The 22,546-nt window shown below is 35.5% G+C and overlaps 1 protein-coding gene across 2 annotated transcripts in view; it reads left to right on the top strand.

Moving 5' to 3' along the window:
- Positions 1 to 16,697: 16,697 nt before the first annotated feature.
- Positions 16,698 to 22,546, top strand: part of hlcs (holocarboxylase synthetase (biotin-(proprionyl-CoA-carboxylase (ATP-hydrolysing)) ligase)) — a 32,217-nt gene continuing 26,368 nt past the window's right edge. For both annotated transcript variants that reach the window (XM_042009391.1, XM_042009390.1), the window contains exon 1: positions 16,698 to 17,096. In XM_042009391.1, coding sequence (XP_041865325.1) covers positions 16,833 to 17,096 — 264 coding nt within the window. In that variant the 5' untranslated portion in view covers positions 16,698 to 16,832. The remainder of the gene's footprint in view (positions 17,097 to 22,546) is intronic.

Here is a 22,546-nt window from a genome sequence, read left to right as displayed (position 1 = left end):
TTTGATAATCTCTTGCTTCAAATCTCCGTTAGAATGCAGCATCATTAAGCTAAACTGAACTTTTATGTTTTACTTTGTTTACATTTTATTATTCCTAAATGACACAGAACAGGAAGATAAACCAAAATTTAAACAGGAGGAAATTCAACACATTTCAACTTATATGGTTTGGAAAATGGACTTGACAATAGAGTTTATTTCTGATTTTTAACAACTTTCTGAAATTAATCAAACCCTTTTTATGTCATTTGAATTACTGATTAACCAAATAAGTAAAAAATCAAAACAAGAAGTACTTTTTAAAAAGTACTGGGTAATTGCTAAAGTAAAAGTAAATTTAAATTTTATTTTTTTTTCATTAATTAAAGTGAACAGCATTGTGAGAAACTGTGCTCCTTTTTTATGCACATATCTATATAGTGATTCAACTTAGGTACTTATATATATTTCAACATTTTGCTTTCTAAGTTCATATGATTTATTTGCTATATGATTAGTATTACTAACAACTAGATTAGAATTAAGTTATATCCACTACATTATATTAAAACCAGTTACATTATACAGTGTAATGCAAACTCAGATTTTTCAGATTTATTTAACTTCTACAAACTCACATCCATCCAGTTAATTCAACTCACTCAAGTTAATAATAAAAAATTATATATATATATATATATATATATATATATATATATATATATATATATATATATATATATATATATAATTTATTTATTTATTGGTGTCAAATGGGCTGGTCTGAGTATTTCAGAAACTGCTGATCTGCTGGGATTTTCACACACAACCTGGTCTGAAGAAGGGAAAACCTCTAGTTGTCTGACTGCACCAGAATGTCTGGTTGATGTCAGAGGTCAGAGGAGAATGGGCAGACTGGTTGGTGATGATAGAAAGGCAACAGGAAGTAAAATCAGTACTGGTTGCAACCAAAGTCTACTGATTAGCATCTCTGAACACACAACACATCCAACTTGCTGAATCTATGACACCAAGAATACAGGCAGTTCTGAAGAAAAGGGGGTCCAACCCGGTACTAGCAAGGTGGGTCTGCAAACATGAATGTCTTTTTTTTGTTTTGTTTTGTTTTTTTCTTTTTATTGTTGTGCGATGAGAAAGTGTGATTTCATTCCTCAAATGCGTACATCGTGCTTTCTTTACCGCCACTGTCAGTACTGTGCTCTTGTTCTTCTTTTAGAGGAGTTCTCACATTCTGTCTTCTAATTTGGGTCAAATCATGTTATTCTCTTCATCCATGTATATAAATGATGCTCTGTAAACTGGGATGTTTCCTTCATGCAGACAGCTTGGCTGTCTGCAGATGCAACCATCATTTGATGCTCCAGATCCAGTGATTGTCTGGGGCTTTTCATTAGAATCTGTAATGTCTCATTTCCTCTCCAGCAGTACTAAATCCTCTGAAATCTCATCACTGACTGCAGCAATTGAGGCTTTCCACACAAGAGGTGCTTGTACTCAGTTTAATCAGCAACTCTCCAGCAGATTTAGAGTCAGCACTGTGTGACCTATCAGCCACAGAATGGGATCTTCCCCAAGTCTGAGGGTCAAAACAGGCTTGTGGATCATTTGTTCATGTCTATAAATACGGCCCACAATGGCGACCTACATGAGTAACAGCAGAGAAATACGAGTCATGCGAAAATTTACACCATGGAAAAGAAATTATTCAGCTCTTTGGTTTAACTATATGTTACATGCATTATGCTGCCAACACTGAATGAATACTCAACCACATGACCACCACATTTGGCCAATAAGGAAATTGCCATAATCTATGTCCAGACAGGCTTCCCTTCCGGACCACAAAATACATAATCCACATCCAGGCCAACAGGGGGTAAAATTTTTTGTCAGTTGTTCCCACAAGGGTCCATTTTGGATCCACTTTATATGCTGCCTTGCAACCATTCAGCATTGCTTTTCTTTTCTTAGAAGTTGTTATGAATGTGTTTAGTTAACTTCATATTAGTAGAGCAAAAAGCATGAATACAATAAGCACGTGTTATGCTTGCAGCCGTTCAGCACTGCTATTTGTTTGTGTTCCAACATCATTTCTATGAATTCTAAAGCCCACATTTGAACGAAAACAGGTAGATTCAAGGAGGATTTCATTGTTTCTATGTAGTGCCACTTCATGTGAGTTCATGTATTAAAGTTATTTGGTTATTCTGATATTATTACATGAACTAGTGTGGGCAGAACATACATAAAACAAGCATATATCATGCCTGCAGATGTTAAGCTGTTGCTAGCTTTAATGCTCTGTTAAGGTAGCTTAATGTTGCTCTTTTTCTTGAACTTTTAAATGTAAACTGAAAAGACAATTCTTACATTTTAAAAGTATTTGGCTTTTCTTAGAAGTTCTTATGAAAGTGTTTAGTCAACTTGATATTAGTAGAGCAAAAACCATGAATATAATAAGCAAGTGTTATGCTTGCAGCCGTTCAGCATTGCTATTTGTTTGTGTTCCAACATCATTTCTCTGAATCCTAAAGCCCACATTTGAATGAAAACACTTAGATTCAAGGAGGATTTCATAGTTTCCATGTAGTGCCCCTTCATGTGAGTTCATGTATTAAAGTTATTTGGTTATTCTGATATTACTACATGAACTAGTGTGGGCAGAAAATACATAAAACAAGCATGTATCATGCTAGCAGATGTTAAGCTGTTGTTAGCTTTTATGCTGTGTTAAGCTAGCTTAATGTAGCTCTTTTTCTTGAACTTTTAAATGTAAACTGAAAAGACAATTTTTACATTTTAAAAGTATTTGGCTTTTCTTTGAAGTTCTTATGAATGTGTTTAGTTAACTTCATATTAATAGAGCAAAAAGCATGAATATAATAAGCACGTGTTATGCTTGCAGCCATTCAGCATTGCTATTTGTTTGTGTTCCAACATCATTTCTCTGAATTCTAAAGCCCACATTTGAACAAAAACACTTAGATTCAAGGAGGATTTCATTGTTTCCATGTAGTGCCCCTTCATGTGAGTTCATGTATTAAAGTTATTTGGTTATTCTGATATTATTACATGAACTAGTGTGGGTAGAAAATGCATAAAACAAGCATATATCATGCTAGCAGATGTTAAACTGTTGCTAGCTTTAATGCTATGTTAAGCTAGCTTAATGTAGCTCTTTTTCTTGAACTTTTAAATGTAAACTGAAAAGACAATTCTTACATTTTAAAAGTATTTGGCTTTTCTTAGAAGTTCTTATGAATGTGCTTAGTTAACTTCATATTAGTAGAGCGAAAAGCATGAATATAATAAGCACGTGTTATGCTTGCAGCCGTTCAGCATTGCTATTAGTTTGTGTTCCAACATCATTTCTCTGAATTCTAAAGCTCACATTTGAACAAAAACACTTAGATTCAAGGAGGATTTCATTGTTTCCATGTAGTGCCCCTTCATGTGAGTTCATGTATTAAAGTTATTTGGTTATTCTGATATTACTACATGAACTAGTGTGGGCAGAAAATACATAAAACAAGCATATATCATGCCTGCAGATGTTAAGCTGTTGCTAGCTTTTATGCTATGTTAAGCTAGCTTAATGTAGCTCTTTTTCTTGAACTTTTAAATGTAAACTGAAAAGACAATTCTTACATTTTAAAAGTATTTGGCTTTTCTTAGAAGTTCTTATGAATGTGTTTAGTTAACTTGATATTAGTAGAGCAAAAAGCATGAATATAATAAGCACGTGTTATGCTTGCAGCCATTCAGCATTGCTCTTTGTTTGTGTTCCAACATCATTTCTCTGAATTCTAAAGCCCACATTTGAACAAAAACACTTAGATTCAAGGAGGATTTCATTGTTTCCATGTAGTGCCCCTTCATGTGAGTTCATGTATTAAAGTTATTTGGTTATTCTGATATTATTACATAAACTAATGTGGGCAGAAAATACCTAAAACAAGCATATATAATGCTTGCAGATGTTAAGCTGTTGATAGCTTTTATGCTATGTTAAGCTAGCTTAATGTAGCTTTTTTTCTTGAACTTTTAAATGTAAACTGAAAAGACGATTCTTACATTTTAAAAGTATTTGGCTGTTCTTAGAAGTTCTTATGAATGTGTTTATTTAACTTGATAGTAGTAGAGAAAAAAGCATGAATATAATAAGCACGTGTTATGCTAGCAGCCGTTCAGCATTGCTATTTGTTCGTGTTCCAACATCATTTCTCTGAATTCTAAAGCCCACATTTGAACGAAAACACTTAGATTCAAACAGGATTTCATTGTTTCCATGTAGTGCCCCTTCATGTGAGTTCATGTATTAAAGTTATTTGGTTATTCTGATATTACTACATGAACTAGTGTGGGTAGAAAATGCATAAAACAAGCATATATCATGCTAGCAGATGTTAAACTGTTGCTTTTAATGCTATGTTAAGCTAGCTTAATGTAGCTTTTTTTCTTGAACTTTTAAATGTAAACTGAAAAGACGATTCTTACATTTTAAAAGTATTTGGCTTTTCTTAGAAGTTCTTATGAATGTGTTTAGTTAACTTCATATTAGTAGAGCAAAAAGCATGAATATAATAAGCACGTGTTATGCTTGCAGCCGTTCAGCATTGCTATTTGTTTGTGTTCCAACATCATTTCTCTGAATTCTAAAGCCCACATTTGAACAAAAACACTTAGATTCAAGGAGGATTTCATTGTTTCCATGTAGTGCCCCTTCATGTGAGTTCATGTATTAAAGTTATTTGGTTATTCTGATATTACTACATGAACTAGTGTGGGCAGAACATACATAAAACAAGCATATGTCATGCTAGCAGATGTTAAGCTGTTGCTAGCTTTAATGCTATGTTAAGCTAGCTCAATGTAGCTCTTTTTCTTGAACTTTTAAATGTAAACTGAAAGGAAAATTCTTACATTTTAAAAGTATTTGGCTTTTCTTAGAAGTTCTTATGAAAGTGTTTAGTTAACTTGATATTAGTAGAGCAAAAAGCATGAATATAATAAGCACGCGTTATGCTTGCAGCCGTTCAGCATTGCTATTTGTTTGTGTTCCAACATCATTTCTCTGAATTCTAAAGCTCACATTTGAACGAAAACACTTAGATTCAAGGAGGATTTAATTGTTTCCATGTAGTGACTTCATGTGAGTTCATGTATTAAAGTTATTTGGTTATTCTGATATTACTACATGAACTAGTGTGGGCAGAAAATACATAAAACAAGCATATATCATGCCTGCAGATGTTAAGGTGCTGCTAGCTTTTATTCTCTGTTAAGCTAGCTCAATGTAGCTCTTTTTCTTGAACTTTTAAATGTAAACTGAAAAGACAATTCTTACATTTTAAAAGTATTTGGCTTTTCTTAGAAGTTCTTATGAATGAAGTTTAGTTAACTTGATATTAGTAGAGCAAAAAGCATGAATATAATAAGCAGGTGTTATGCTTGCAGCCGTTCAGCATTGCTATTTGTTTGTGTTCCAACATCCTTTCTCTGAATTCTAAAGCCCACATTTGAACAAAAACACTTAGATTCAAGGAGGATTTCATTGTTTCCATGTAGTGCCCCTTCATGTGAGTTCATGTATTAAAGTTATTTGGTTATTCTGATATTATTACATAAACTAATGTGGGCAGAAAATACCTAAAACAAGCATATATAATGCTTGCAGATGTTAAGCTGTTGATAGCTTTTATGCTATGTTAAGCTAGCTTAATGTAGCTTTTTTTCTTGAACTTTTAAATGTAAACTGAAAAGACGATTCTTACATTTTAAAAGTATTTGGCTGTTCTTAGAAGTTCTTATGAATGTGTTTATTTAACTTGATAGTAGTAGAGAAAAAAGCATGAATATAATAAGCACGTGTTATGCTAGCAGCCGTTCAGCATTGCTATTTGTTCGTGTTCCAACATCATTTCTCTGAATTCTAAAGCCCACATTTGAACGAAAACACTTAGATTCAAACAGGATTTCATTGTTTCCATGTAGTGCCCCTTCATGTCAGTTCATGTATTAAAGTTATTTGGTTATTCTGATATTATTACATGAACTAGTGTGGGCAGAAAATACATAAAACAAGCATATATCATGCTAGCAGATGTTAAGCTGTTGTTAGCTTTTATGCTGTGTTAAGCTAGCTTAATGTAGCTCTTTTTCTTGAACTTTTAAATGTAAACTGAAAAGACAATTCTTACATTTTAAAAGTATTTGGCTTTTCTTTGAAGTTCTTATGAATGTGTTTAGTTAACTTCATATTAGTAGAGCAAAAAGCATGAATATAATAAGCACGTGTTATGCTTGCAGCCATTCAGCATTGCTATTTGTTTGTGTTCCAACATCATTTCTCTGAATTCTAAAGCCCACATTTGAACGAAAACACTTAGATTCAAACAGGATTTCATTGTTTCCATGTAGTGCCCCTTCATGTGAGTTCATGTATTAAAGTTATTTGGTTATTCTGATATTATTACATGAACTAGTGTGGGCAGAAAATACATAAAACAAGCATATATCATGCTAGCAGATGTTAAGCTGTTGTTAGCTTTTATGCTGTGTTAAGCTAGCTTAATGTAGCTCTTTTTCTTGAACTTTTAAATGTAAACTGAAAAGACAATTTTTACATTTTAAAAGTATTTGGCTTTTCTTTGAAGTTCTTATGAATGTGTTTAGTTAACTTCATATTAGTAGAGCAAAAAGCATGAATATAATAAGCACGTGTTATGCTTGCAGCCATTCAGCATTGCTATTTGTTTGTGTTCCAACATCATTTCTCTGAATTCTAAAGCCCACATTTGAACAAAAACACTTAGATTCAAGGAGGATTTCATTGTTTCCATGTAGTGCCCCTTCATGTGAGTTCATGTATTAAAGTTATTTGGTTATTCTGATATTATTACATGAACTAGTGTGGGCAGAAAATACATAAAACAAGCATATATCATGCTAGCAGATGTTAAGCTGTTGTTAGCTTTTATGCTGTGTTAAGCTAGCTTAATGTAGCTCTTTTTCTTGAACTTTTAAATGTAAACTGAAAAGACAATTTTTACATTTTAAAAGTATTTGGCTTTTCTTTGAAGTTCTTATGAATGTGTTTAGTTAACTTCATATTAGTAGAGCAAAAAGCATGAATATAATAAGCACGTGTTATGCTTGCAGCCATTCAGCATTGCTATTTGTTTGTGTTCCAACATCATTTCTCTGAATTCTAAAGCCCACATTTGAACGAAAACACTTAGATTCAAACAGGATTTCATTGTTTCCATGTAGTGCCCCTTCATGTCAGTTCATGTATTAAAGTTATTTGGTTATTCTGATATTATTACATGAACTAGTGTGGGCAGAAAATACATAAAACAAGCATATATCATGCTAGCAGATGTTAAGCTGTTGTTAGCTTTTATGCTGTGTTAAGCTAGCTTAATGTAGCTCTTTTTCTTGAACTTTTAAATGTAAACTGAAAAGACAATTTTTACATTTTAAAAGTATTTGGCTTTTCTTTGAAGTTCTTATGAATGTGTTTAGTTAACTTCATATTAGTAGAGCAAAAAGCATGAATATAATAAGCACGTGTTATGCTTGCAGCCATTCAGCATTGCTATTTGTTTGTGTTCCAACATCATTTCTCTGAATTCTAAAGCCCACATTTGAACAAAAACACTTAGATTCAAGGAGGATTTCATTGTTTCCATGTAGTGCCCCTTCATGTGAGTTCATGTATTAAAGTTATTTGGTTATTCTGATATTACTACATGAACTAGTGTGGGCAGAACATACATAAAACAAGCATATGTCATGCTAGCAGATGTTAAGCTGTTGCTAGCTTTAATGCTATGTTAAGCTAGCTCAATGTAGCTCTTTTTCTTGAACTTTTAAATGTAAACTGAAAAGAAAATTCTTACATTTTAAAAGTATTTGGCTTTTCTTAGAAGTTCTTATGAAAGTTTTTAGTTAACTTGATATTAGTAGAGCAAAAAGCATGAATATAATAAGCACGCGTTATGCTTGCAGCCGTTCAGCATTGCTATTAGTTTGTGTTCCAACATCATTTCTCTGAATTCTAAAGCTCACATTTGAACGAAAACACTTAGATTCAAGGAGGATTTAATTGTTTCCATGTAGTGACTTCATGTGAGTTCATGTATTAAAGTTATTTGGTTATTCTGATATTACTACATGAACTAGTGTGGGCAGAAAATACATAAAACAAGCATATATCATGCCTGCAGATGTTAAGGTGCTGCTAGCTTTTATTCTCTGTTAAGCTAGCTCAATGTAGCTCTTTTTCTTGAACTTTTAAATGTAAACTGAAAAGACAATTCTTACATTTTAAAAGTATTTGGCTTTTCTTAGAAGTTCTTATGAATGAAGTTTAGTTAACTTGATATTAGTAGAGCAAAAAGCATGAATATAATAAGCAGGTGTTATGCTTGCAGCCGTTCAGCATTGCTATTTGTTTGTGTTCCAACATCCTTTCTCTGAATTCTAAAGCCCACATTTGAACGAAAACACTTAGATTCAAACAGGATTTCATTGTTTCCATGTAGTGCCCCTTCATGTGAGTTCATGTATTAAAGTTATTTGGTTATTCTGATATTATTACATGAACTAGTGTGGGCAGAACATACATAAAACAAGCATATATCATGCCTGCAGATGTTAAGCTGTTGCTAGCTTTAATGCTCTGTTAAGGTAGCTTAATGTTGCTCTTTTTCTTGAACTTTTAAATGTAAACTGAAAAGACAATTCTTACATTTTAAAAGTATTTGGCTTTTCTTAGAAGTTCTTATGAATGTGTTTATTTAACTTGATAGTAGTAGAGAAAAAAGCATGAATATAATAAGCACGTGTTATGCTAGCAGCCGTTCAGCATTGCTATTTGTTCGTGTTCCAACATCATTTCTCTGAATTCTAAAGCCCACATTTGAACGAAAACACTTAGATTCAAACAGGATTTCATTGTTTCCATGTAGTGCCCCTTCATGTCAGTTCATGTATTAAAGTTATTTGGTTATTCTGATATTATTACATGAACTAGTGTGGGCAGAAAATACATAAAACAAGCATATATCATGCTAGCAGATGTTAAGCTGTTGTTAGCTTTTATGCTGTGTTAAGCTAGCTTAATGTAGCTCTTTTTCTTGAACTTTTAAATGTAAACTGAAAAGACAATTTTTACATTTTAAAAGTATTTGGCTTTTCTTTGAAGTTCTTATGAATGTGTTTAGTTAACTTCATATTAGTAGAGCAAAAAGCATGAATATAATAAGCACGTGTTATGCTTGCAGCCATTCAGCATTGCTATTTGTTTGTGTTCCAACATCATTTCTCTGAATTCTAAAGCCCACATTTGAACGAAAACACTTAGATTCAAACAGGATTTCATTGTTTCCATGTAGTGCCCCTTCATGTGAGTTCATGTATTAAAGTTATTTGGTTATTCTGATATTATTACATGAACTAGTGTGGGCAGAAAATACATAAAACAAGCATATATCATGCTAGCAGATGTTAAGCTGTTGTTAGCTTTTATGCTGTGTTAAGCTAGCTTAATGTAGCTCTTTTTCTTGAACTTTTAAATGTAAACTGAAAAGACAATTTTTACATTTTAAAAGTATTTGGCTTTTCTTTGAAGTTCTTATGAATGTGTTTAGTTAACTTCATATTAGTAGAGCAAAAAGCATGAATATAATAAGCACGTGTTATGCTTGCAGCCATTCAGCATTGCTATTTGTTTGTGTTCCAACATCATTTCTCTGAATTCTAAAGCCCACATTTGAACAAAAACACTTAGATTCAAGGAGGATTTCATTGTTTCCATGTAGTGCCCCTTCATGTGAGTTCATGTATTAAAGTTATTTGGTTATTCTGATATTATTACATGAACTAGTGTGGGCAGAAAATACATAAAACAAGCATATATCATGCTAGCAGATGTTAAGCTGTTGTTAGCTTTTATGCTGTGTTAAGCTAGCTTAATGTAGCTCTTTTTCTTGAACTTTTAAATGTAAACTGAAAAGACAATTTTTACATTTTAAAAGTATTTGGCTTTTCTTTGAAGTTCTTATGAATGTGTTTAGTTAACTTCATATTAGTAGAGCAAAAAGCATGAATATAATAAGCTCGTGTTATGCTTGCAGCCATTCAGCATTGCTATTTGTTTGTGTTCCAACATCATTTCTCTGAATTCTAAAGCCCACATTTGAACGAAAACACTTAGATTCAAACAGGATTTCATTGTTTCCATGTAGTGCCCCTTCATGTCAGTTCATGTATTAAAGTTATTTGGTTATTCTGATATTATTACATGAACTAGTGTGGGCAGAAAATACATAAAACAAGCATATATCATGCTAGCAGATGTTAAGCTGTTGTTAGCTTTTATGCTGTGTTAAGCTAGCTTAATGTAGCTCTTTTTCTTGAACTTTTAAATGTAAACTGAAAAGACAATTTTTACATTTTAAAAGTATTTGGCTTTTCTTTGAAGTTCTTATGAATGTGTTTAGTTAACTTCATATTAGTAGAGCAAAAAGCATGAATATAATAAGCACGTGTTATGCTTGCAGCCATTCAGCATTGCTATTTGTTTGTGTTCCAACATCATTTCTCTGAATTCTAAAGCCCACATTTGAACAAAAACACTTAGATTCAAGGAGGATTTCATTGTTTCCATGTAGTGCCCCTTCATGTGAGTTCATGTATTAAAGTTATTTGGTTATTCTGATATTACTACATGAACTAGTGTGGGCAGAACATACATAAAACAAGCATATGTCATGCTAGCAGATGTTAAGCTGTTGCTAGCTTTAATGCTATGTTAAGCTAGCTCAATGTAGCTCTTTTTCTTGAACTTTTAAATGTAAACTGAAAAGAAAATTCTTACATTTTAAAAGTATTTGGCTTTTCTTAGAAGTTCTTATGAAAGTTTTTAGTTAACTTGATATTAGTAGAGCAAAAAGCATGAATATAATAAGCACGCGTTATGCTTGCAGCCGTTCAGCATTGCTATTTGTTTGTGTTCCAACATCATTTCTCTGAATTCTAAAGCTCACATTTGAACGAAAACACTTAGATTCAAGGAGGATTTAATTGTTTCCATGTAGTGACTTCATGTGAGTTCATGTATTAAAGTTATTTGGTTATTCTGATATTACTACATGAACTAGTGTGGGCAGAAAATACATAAAACAAGCATATATCATGCCTGCAGATGTTAAGGTGCTGCTAGCTTTTATTCTCTGTTAAGCTAGCTCAATGTAGCTCTTTTTCTTGAACTTTTAAATGTAAACTGAAAAGACAATTCTTACATTTTAAAAGTATTTGGCTTTTCTTAGAAGTTCTTATGAATGAAGTTTAGTTAACTTGATATTAGTAGAGCAAAAAGCATGAATATAATAAGCAGGTGTTATGCTTGCAGCCGTTCAGCATTGCTATTTGTTTGTGTTCCAACATCCTTTCTCTGAATTCTAAAGCCCACATTTGAACGAAAACACTTAGATTCAAACAGGATTTCATTGTTTCCATGTAGTGCCCCTTCATGTGAGTTCATGTATTAAAGTTATTTGGTTATTCTGATATTATTACATGAACTAGTGTGGGCAGAACATACATAAAACAAGCATATATCATGCCTGCAGATGTTAAGCTGTTGCTAGCTTTAATGCTCTGTTAAGGTAGCTTAATGTTGCTCTTTTTCTTGAACTTTTAAATGTAAACTGAAAAGACAATTCTTACATTTTAAAAGTATTTGGCTTTTCTTAGAAGTTCTTATGAAAGTGTTTAGTCAACTTGATATTAGTAGAGCAACAACCATGAATATAATAAGCAGGTGTTATGCTTGCAGCCGTTCAGCATTGCTATTTGTTTGTGTTCCAACATCATTTCTCTGAATCCTAAAGCCCACATTTGAACGAAAACACTTAGATTCAAGGAGGATTTCATAGTTTCCATGTAGTGCCCCTTCATGTGAGTTCATGTATTAAAGTTATTTGGTTATTCTGATATTACTACATGAACTAGTGTGGGCAGAAAATACATAAAACAAGCATATATCATGCTAGCAGATGTTAAACTGTTGCTAGCTTTAATGCTATGTTAAGCTAGCTTAATGTAGCTCTTTTTCTTGAACTTTTAAATGTAAACTGAAAAGACAATTCTTACATTTTAAAAGTATTTGGCTTTTCTTAGAAGTTCTTATGAATGAAGTTTAGTTAACTTGATATTAGTAGAGCAAAAAGCATGAATATAATAAGCAGGTGTTATGCTTGCAGCCGTTCAGCATTGCTATTTGTTTGTGTTCCAACATCCTTTCTCTGAATTCTAAAGCCCACATTTGAACGAAAACACTTAGATTCAAACAGGATTTCATTGTTTCCATGTAGTGCCCCTTCATGTGAGTTCATGTATTAAAGTTATTTGGTTATTCTGATATTATTACATGAACTAGTGTGGGTAGAAAATGCATAAAACAAGCATATATCATGCTAGCAGATGTTAAACTGTTGCTAGCTTTAATGCTATGTTAAGCTAGCTTAATGTAGCTCTTTTTCTTGAACTTTTAAATGTAAACTGAAAAGACAATTCTTACATTTTAAAAGTATTTGGCTTTTCTTAGAAGTTCTTATGAATGTGCTTAGTTAACTTCATATTAGTAGAGCGAAAAGCATGAATATAATAAGCACGTGTTATGCTTGCAGCCGTTCAGCATTGCTATTAGTTTGTGTTCCAACATCATTTCTCTGAATTCTAAAGCTCACATTTGAACGAAAACACTTAGCTTCAAGGAGGATTTCATTGTTTCCATGTAGTGCCCCTTCATGTGAGTTCATGTATTAAAGTTATTTGGTTATTCTGATATTACTACATGAACTAGTGTGGGCAGAAAATACATAAAACAAGCATATATCATGCCTGCAGATGTTAAACTGTTGCTAGCTTTTATGCTATGTTAAGCTAGCTTAATGTAGCTCTTTTTCTTGAACTTTTAAATGTAAACTGAAAAGACAATTCTTACATTTTAAAAGTATTTGGCTTTTCTTAGAAGTTCTTATGAATGTGTTTAGTTAACTTGATATTAGTAGAGCAAAAAGCATGAATATAATAAGCACGTGTTATGCTTGCAGCCATTCAGCATTGCTCTTTGTTTGTGTTCCAACATCATTTCTCTGAATTCTAAAGCCCACATTTGAACAAAAACACTTAGATTCAAGGAGGATTTCATTGTTTCCATGTAGTGCCCCTTCATGTGAGTTCATGTATTAAAGTTATTTGGTTATTCTGATATTATTACATAAACTAATGTGGGCAGAAAATACCTAAAACAAGCATATATCATGCTAGCAGATGTTAAGCTGTTGCTAGCTTTAATGCTATGTTAAGCTAGCTTAATGTAGCTTTTTTTCTTGAACTTTTAAATGTAAACTGAAAAGACGATTCTTACATTTTAAAAGTATTTGGCTGTTCTTAGAAGTTCTTATGAATGTGTTTATTTAACTTGATAGTAGTAGAGAAAAAAGCATGAATATAATAAGCACGTGTTATGCTTGCAGCCGTTCAGCATTGCTATTCGTGTTCCCACATCATTTCTCTGAATTCTAAAGCCCACATTTGAACGGAAACACTTAGATTCAAACAGGATTTCATTGTTTCCATGTAGTGCCCCTTCATGTGAGTTCATGTATTAAAGTTATTTGGTTATTCTGATATTACTACATGAACTAGTGTGGGTAGAAAATGCATAAAACAAGCATATATCATGCTAGCAGATGTTAAGCTGTTGCTATTAATGCTATGTTAAGCTAGCTTAATGTAGCTCTTTTTCTTGAACTTTTAAATGTAAACTGAAAAGACAATTCTTACATTTTAAAAGTATTTGGCTTTTCTTAGAAGTTCTTATGAATGTGTTTAGTTAACTTGATATTAGTAGAGCAAAAAGCATGAATATAATAAGCACGTGTTATTCAGATTCATGTCCTCTTAAAACCACAAGGTGATTCTCTCACTGATCTTCACAGTTGCTTGAAAGATTTGAAAGCATGGATGGAATTAAACTTTTTCCATTTACAGTAAATGATGAGAAAAAAAGATATTGTTGTCTTTGGAAGTTCAAAGGTTCTGAATGGTGCTGTAAGTGTTTTTGGTCTGCTTACTTCACACTGTTGAACCCATGTGAAAAATCTTGGTGTGATCATTGATAACTCGTTCAATTTCCATCAGCAGGTCAGTTCAGTAGTTAAAAACATGTTCTTTCAATGAGGCTGCTTGACTTACCTAAACAACACCTAGAAAAAGTCATCCACCTGCTCATCATGTCCTGGTTAGATTACTGTTATGGCCTTGATCATACATCTTTGCACCGATGCAGCTCGCTGAAAACGCAACTGCTCGGTTGCTTACAGGGAGGAGGCGACGTGATCACATCACCCCTGTGCTTGCTACTTTGCGCCTGTTAGTCTTAGGACTTTTTAAAGCCTCAAACAGCTCTTTCGATTTGTCAGATGCTGCACCAGCATGCTCAGCCAGGGCTCTGGGGTCTGCTACCCAGCTCCTTCTGAAGGTCCCTTCTTCTAGGCTCAAATCCAGGGATGACAGAGCTTTTTCAGTTTGCCATTTCACATTAAAGCTGCCTGGTCTGTTACTGGTTTTAAGGTCTTGGTCAAGACCTACTTCTTTGCACTGGCTTTCGAACATAGTTTGTTTGCTTTTACTTTTTATTCCAGTCTTGTGCAATATGGTTTTTATTGATTTTATTGTTTTACCATGTAGGTGTTTTATTGTTCAGCACTCTGGGCAACTGGGGTTGCAGTAAATGTGCTACATAAATAAAATTAAATAAAATTGAACTTGAACTTTCTTATCCATGGCCAGCTCTAATCAGGGGCTCCGTGTTTTGAGTTCATCTGGACTGAGTTCTATCTTAATATTTTTATTTTATTTTTATTTAACAGGGACAGCACATATTAAGAAACAAAGATAAAAATCAGTGTAAATATGCCAGGGTTAGCCAAAAGGCTAATTTTCACCTGTAGTCCCTGGCCAGATCTTACAAGGCTACCTGGTAACTAATAAAACATTATAAAAACATGTTGTGAACACACACACACACACACACACACAGAATTACTAAAATGGTAATATATATATATATATAAACACCACGTTCATTACACAATTACTAAAATTGTACATAATCAGTAACAAACCCTCAAGAAACACAGACCATCATTTCATGCAACATCAGGGAGAAAACAATATACTTTAAGAATATAAAAACAACATTAATGTTAACAAATGTAGGTATCAATAAGCCACTTTTTTGTGGTGGAACAGAACGGTAAGTGTCAAGTTGTCTGATATGACTTGGAATAGAGTTCCACTGCTGGGAGGCTCTAATTGAGAAGGCGGACTGACTAAAAGCACTTGTCCGAGATGGAATTATGCAGTTCCCTCTTGTCACCCCTCTCTAGTCTATTTCTTGTATTCCTTTTTGTCCTTGTATTGGTTCCACCCTCTCAGTATAACTAAATCTGTTAAAGGTTTTGATTCACTGAACCTCTTCTACTCTTTTCCTGTGCTACTCCATGCTGCTCTCCACAGAAACAAAATCTGGCCTGCACTGAGCTCCACATATATAAATTAAATGTATATATATATAAACATTTTGTCTTCAAAGTTCATATTGTCATTGCCACCTGCTACCTCATCTAGATCCAGTCACAGGAAAAGGTGTCAGCTCAAATGGAAATTCTTTTCTTCTTTCTTCTTGTTGAGCAGGCTAGATGTGATGCACTGCTGCCATCTGCTGTTCAACATTATTATCCAGGTCATTCTTCTTTTCTTTGAGCAGACTTGACGTAAACTAGACCACAAAGTTGTTTTCAGATCCCTATATTTGTTTATCTACAATACTTTGTAAATAGTTAATTGATTTCTTTGTTTTGGTCATGATATCCAGGTTCAGAACTGTGTGCTGTGGTGGAAATATGACATGTTTGTAAGCTGGAAATTTTACCATACCATATCATATCATATCATATCATATCATATCATATCATATCATATCATATCATATCATACCATTTATTTCTAAAGCCCTTTTAAAATAACATAATTAAAGTGTTGTACAAATAATGTAAATAAAAGGGGGAAAAGCATTAAAGCAGCACAAATGATGAACAATGATTAAAATGCAAATCAAACAGAAAAATAAAACAGCTATAAATTACCACACAGGTGTCATGATTCGTGCTTTTTGGTCTGGCAGTCTTGCAATATTCTCTTTTTCTTGTCTTATTTTGTAGTATTTTCCCTTGTGTATTCTGTTTTGCTCATGTTCATTTGTGAGAATGAGTGGGCTGGTAAATTGCTGGAAAAGTATATTTTAATTTAAATTCTTTTCAAGTCCCTAGGTATTTATAAACTTTTCTTTTAAAATGTTTTTATATTTGCATTTGCATCGTACAAATTCCAAAATAGCATTTAATTAATCCGTTCAATCTGAGCTTTAGTTTATTTTGAAACAGTCTATAATTTTGTTTTGCTTTTCAATGAAGTTCGTTATTAAAAAATAACGTGAGATACTTCTAATTCTGTCCTGACAGCGCGGCCGGTTGTTAGTCCGTAAACTAGGTGGAAGTAATGCATCTCTATGGATACAAGCTGACGTAAAATGGCGAAGAAGAAGAAAAAAGCGGAAGTGAAAAAAAAGCCTCAGAAGAAGAACATGGAGAAGACCTTGGTTGACAGTTAAATGGACGGTGACTGGTACTCTGAAGTAAACTAATATGTCGCGAAAACACCCAGAACATCAGTGTGCGCGTGTGTAGGATAAAATGTTAATAACGCTGTGTTACGTCTACATGTGGGTCAGATTTAACAAATGTTATTCACTGTTGATCCGCAACAGTTTGTCCAGACTAAACAGCAGTAGAAGCAGGTTCTGCTTCAGCTTTTGCTCCAGCTCGGCTTCAGGACCAGGACCAATACCATCCACTGGAGTCCGCTCAGTCGCTCCCTGCCACACCAGCCCGCAGCTTTCCAGCGACAACGTCTTCCTCCAGATCGGGGACCGGGCCGTCTTCGTGACGGAGCCTCAGGTTGGTGACCAGGGCTCGGTTCGAGTCCATTTACATAACGTGTCATTTATACGATGTGGTGAGTCGGTTCTGGTTAGTTTGTATGTAAGAACCGGTTCCGAGTCTGCTGTCAGGAAGATGTTTTAACACATTAAATCACATGAAACCAAACTGCGACATTTACATAAATAACAATCAAACGTTCGGGTCGTTCGGATGTGCCAGAAAACGAACCCAGAACGTTGGTCGGCACCAGGCAACCCAAATCTGAACTAATCTACATGGTACTTGGTACTATGGCGTTAACTCGAAGGTACACACCCCCAAACTGCGCGAGGACGCTGTTCAGGCATTCTGCAAGAACACGCGTAATACGTCACAGCTCTGTTTGTTTACACTTTGATATAAACAAAGAGATAAATGAAGAAAACACATGAAGAGTGGAATTAAAAGTAAAGGAAGGCAGTTATGTCAACACCTAAAGACAGCATTATATATACAGTGTATGTATGTGTGTGTGTGTGTAAAAATAAGAACCATTTAAACTTGTAAACAGTGAACTGATGGGATCATCTTTATAAAAAATGGTTTCAACAGACGATACAACCTGAATTGCTTGCTATATTTCTGCAGCATGTGAAGCATAACTACCTTTGTTTATTTACTTCTACATAACTTTCTGGGTTAGTCAAAGAATAGTAGGTATCGATCATTATCGTCAGCACCTGGATTTGTCTGCTTTGACACTTTTCTGATAGTCAGGATTCATAAGGACGCCTGTCTGGATACCTGGGATGTGGCTTAAGAGTCTTTGTGTGGGAGCTGTCTTTTTTTTCACTCACATCTTTTCACAGTTCAGCATGTGCCCCAGACATGAGATTGGCTGGCTGTGTGAAGGTGGGTAATCATCTGGTTATTTGCTCCCATTTGCTAGTCAGTTAATTAATCTGATGGACGGAGGAGGGCTGCATCTCCTTCTCCGATTCTCTTAGAGCGTTTGCTGAGAACTGTTCTGTCTCTGGCCAGTGATGATGATCAGGAGCAGCTTTTTCCTTCCTTGACAGAATTGACAGGATGATAATGACAATAAGAATTCATTCATTCCCCAGCAGGTATTCCTGGCTTAGAGTCATTGTGCTTGCTTGTTGTACTTTTATTGTGATTAAAAAAAAACAAACAAAAAAAAAAAACATGAATTTTAATACACATCTTTCTCATTTTCTAAGCTGAGCTTGTACATGACGTTGCAGTTCTGGAAACATCTTGTATTCACCTGTCCTTACCTGTACATTGAATCCTGAATATCTGCAGCACAGCTCAGCTGATCATGTCCACGGCTAGCATCTCTATGCACAACTTAACCTGCTTGTCCAGATCCTAAAGATGCCTTTATCCTCAAGTTCATGTTGATAAGACCCCTCTGAATGTATATTCAACAACAGTAGGCGGAGTGCAAGGCCTTGTGCAGACAGCATGCTTGTTAAAGAAAATCTCTACTAAAAACCAGCATCTTATTGAATATTCTTGTGCGACATCAGTAGAAGCAGCACCTACTTTCCTCTGGTAATTGACAGTTTTAAGCACAGTTTGTTCAGTATTAAACTAACTTTATAATGTTTTCATTGTCTTAAAAGGTCCAGACTGAAAAATTGAATCACATCATGTGACCCGTTTATGGTGTGTTGGACTTCTCTTCCATGATTCAGTTTTTACGGACAGGATCTTTAGGCATATTCAGGTAGAGGAAACCTCTTAAAGGACAGAAACGGTCCAAAAATAAGTCTGGTTCTACAGATGCCTCTCAAGCTAAAATCGTGTCCTATGGACACCTCTAACGCTATAATTGGGTTAATGGACACCTGTAACGCTATAATCGGGTTAATGGACACCTCTAACGCTGAAATTGGATTCTGTTGACACCTCTTAAGCTAAAATTGGGTTCTACAGATGGCTCTGAGGCTGAAATTAAGTTCTACACCTCTAAAGATAAAATCTGGTTCTTCAGACCACTCTAAAGATTAAGTCTAGTTCTATGGAAGATTATAAAGCTTGGGCTCTATGGATGGCTTTAAAGGTGAAATGTCTAAAGGCCCATTTATGCTCCCTTGCGCACTTAAATAACGACGTCTGTTTCAAATGTTGTCATACGTGGCTGTCCATATCTTTCATCTGTGTTTTGCATTGCTGTGGTTGTTAAGTCAGTGCTTCCACTAGTGGGCAGTGCTAAGTTCAGAGTTCACTCCTGCGAGCCGACATCAGTTTCAGACAGCGTTTAGCAGCAGTGCTGCATCACTAAAGTTGTATCCAAGTGCACAACACACCCTAAACATTTGCATACAGTCTTTCTTCAAAAGCTTGAGCAATTTCTACAGTTGTGCTCGTCTTCGTTCTTCTTCTCTGGTTTGTTTCGTTCTCTGGTAGCATGTCAGCTATAATGCTCAGCACTGCCCTTGTGATTTCTGGCGGTATTGCTCTGTCTTCTGCATAAAACGAAGGATAGCTAAGTTCCTTGAAAACAGACCAAATTACGCGCGTAACCGACGCAGAAGACAGACTAAACTGTCCGACCATCTGCATATCTGTCTTCTGCGTCAAGCATAAATAGGCCTTAATGAAGCTGTTTATGGTGAGACATCAACAGTCGTGGTAAGGATGTTGTGGTTTTAATATCTGATAGAAACTATTTTATTAGGGAAGAAACTCGTGAAGTTATCATAGCTGAGTGTTAAAGGAAAACTTGAAGTTACACAACAATGTGACGTTGGTGACATAATGAGGTATCATTACCACTAATTGCCGTGCTTATGGTGATCCTCAGCCAGCAGTTTTACATAGGATTCCTCATCGCTGGTTCTGGGCTCTGTAATACAGTTCACTATGATTCCTGCTGTCTGAAGACATATTCCTGACAATGAAGCTGCCAGTTACCAGGTTTTTATTTCCCTCAACAGGTGTAGTACTAAGTGGGGAACATAGATTAGAAATGTGGGTGGGCTGATTCACTATTTAATCAATTCATCGCGTTAAAAATCAATCTTTTTTTTCCCATAATAATTAAATGACAGGAACGCAGCCGCAAAGTGTGGTAGAAACATTAAAGTCGCTCATCCTGCCCCTAAAGTGTCTGGGCAGCAACCAGTAAACACCAAGACGGCGGCAGCTAGTCTTTCAGCTGCTGTTACAGACCGTGAGATTTTCTCATCGGGTTTTAAGGCTAGCATTTGGAAACATTTTGGTTTTTATGGACAATTAGAACAGACAAGACCTGGACAAGATTTATTCCATATGTAGGTTTTTCAAAGACAAATAAAATAAAGGAATACTACAAATATGCTACAGCATCTCATTTGTTTTCAGCTCAGGTTGGAGGAGAAGAAGCTGCCGGTGTTGACAGTGACAGACGTTGCTTGAATAGCATATCATAGACTTGTCTGTTAGTTTCAACTACTTTATTAAAACAACATAGCTATGTATGCTGTTTTGATAGGCTGCAGTGATACTTAATATTTTACACTGTTTACCCAGGGTCCACTGTGGGAAGGGCCTGGACTAAATATACTTAATCTTTAATCCCATAATTGCTGAATGAATGGGCTGAGTTTTCCATTACTGAAATGATAGATGTTCTCTGAGGCCCATATCATGGCTTTGAAAAAGGTGCAAATTGGTTTAGTCCAGTGGTTCCCAACCTGGGGTCCGAGACGCCCCAAGGAGGTCTCCTAAATAACACAGGGGGTCCGAGAGGCTTTAAACATTCAGAGCCATTGTGATTAATGTCCAAACATGGTCCCTATTTTGAAAACAAAAAGTGATGTTGTTAATGTAATTTTGGCCTTATCAAAAGACAGGACTCAGCCAGAATACATTATTTATGGTGAGATTCTCACTTTTGAAAGCATAAAACCAAGCATGGTTTCAGTACAGGATGGGGCAGGGGGTCCACGGCTTTTTAGTATTTGCATTAAGGGGGTCCCCAAGGATAATAGGTTGGGAACCACTTTAGTCCACACCTGCACTGGTCGATTCTACTGGGGTAGGTGATTGGCTAGCCAGAGGAGCAGGGGGAAGAAAAAGTCGTGTCTTTCCCCAAGAAAAGAGAAATCAGGCTACAAAAAGAAAGGTGAGGGAGAGAAAATAGAGTGAGTGGAAGAAGCGTCTTCCTAATTTATTTAGAAGTGTGGCCAGTTAAATCATGCTGGAAATAACATCTTTTCTTAATATAGAGGTTAAACTAAGATATTTTTTATATCTTAGGCTTATATCATAGAAAAATGTGAGTTAGAGGCATGGATCAGGTGAGCATGGGGGCTCATCAAGATGGTTAATACACTGTATTGCCCAAAGCATTCACTCACCCATCCAAATAATTGAAATCAGGTGTTCCAATCACGTCCATGGCCACAGGTGTATAAAAATCAAGCACCAAGCCATGCAGAATGTTTCTACAATCATTTGACATGAAGGACTAGGTTAGTTCTCAGGAGCTCAGTGCATTCCAGCATGGTACTGTGAAAGGATGCCACCTGTGCAACAAGTCCAGTCGGGAAATTTCCTCACACCTAAATATTCCACAGTCAACTGTCAGTGATTTCATAACAAAGTGGAAGAGACTGGGAGCGACAGCAACTCAGCCATGAAGTGGAAGCCCCCATAAAATGACTGAGTGGGATATCCAGATGCACAAAGGTTGGCAACTTTTTGCAGAGTCGATTGCTACAGTCCTCCAAACCTTCAGATCAGCACAACAACAGTGCGAAGGAGCTTCATGGATTGGGTTTCCAGAGCTGTAGTGTAGAGAACGCCGCCACTGGACTCTGGATCAGAGGAGACACGTTCTCTGGAGTGACGAATTGCGCTTCACCATCTGGTGATCTGATGGAAGAGTCTGGGTACGGCGGTTGCCAGGAGAACGGTACTTGTTTGGCTGGATTGTGCCGAGTGTAAAGTTTGGTGGAGGGAGAATTATGGTTTGGGGTTGTTTTTCAGGAGCTGGGCTTTGCCCCTTAGTTCCAGTGAAAGGAACTCTGAATGCGTCGACATATCAAGAGATTTTGGACAGTTCCATGCTCCTAACTTTGTGGGAACAGTTTAGGAATGACCCTTTCCTGTTCCAGCATGACTGTGCATCAGTGCACAAAGCAAGGTCCATAAAGGCATGAATGAGTGAGTTTGGTGTGGATGAACCTGATTGGCCAGCACAGAGTCCTGACCTCAACCTGATAGAACACCTCCGGGATGAATTAGAGCGGAGGCTGAGAGGCAGACCTTCTCATCCAACATCAGTGTCTGACCTCACAAAGGAGCTTCTGAAGGAATGGTCAAAGATTCCTATAATCACGCTCCTACTCTTTGTGGAAAACCTTCCCAGAAGAGTTGAAGCTGTTACAGCTGCAAAAGCTGGCCCAACATCATATTGAACTCATTTGATTAAGACCAGGATGTCTATTACGTTCATACGAGAGTCAGCAGGT

Source organism: Melanotaenia boesemani, chromosome 15 (genome assembly GCF_017639745.1).
Source record: "Melanotaenia boesemani isolate fMelBoe1 chromosome 15, fMelBoe1.pri, whole genome shotgun sequence".
Lineage (NCBI taxonomy): Eukaryota > Metazoa > Chordata > Actinopteri > Atheriniformes > Melanotaeniidae > Melanotaenia > Melanotaenia boesemani.
This window is presented reverse-complemented; position numbering and strand designations above follow the sequence as displayed.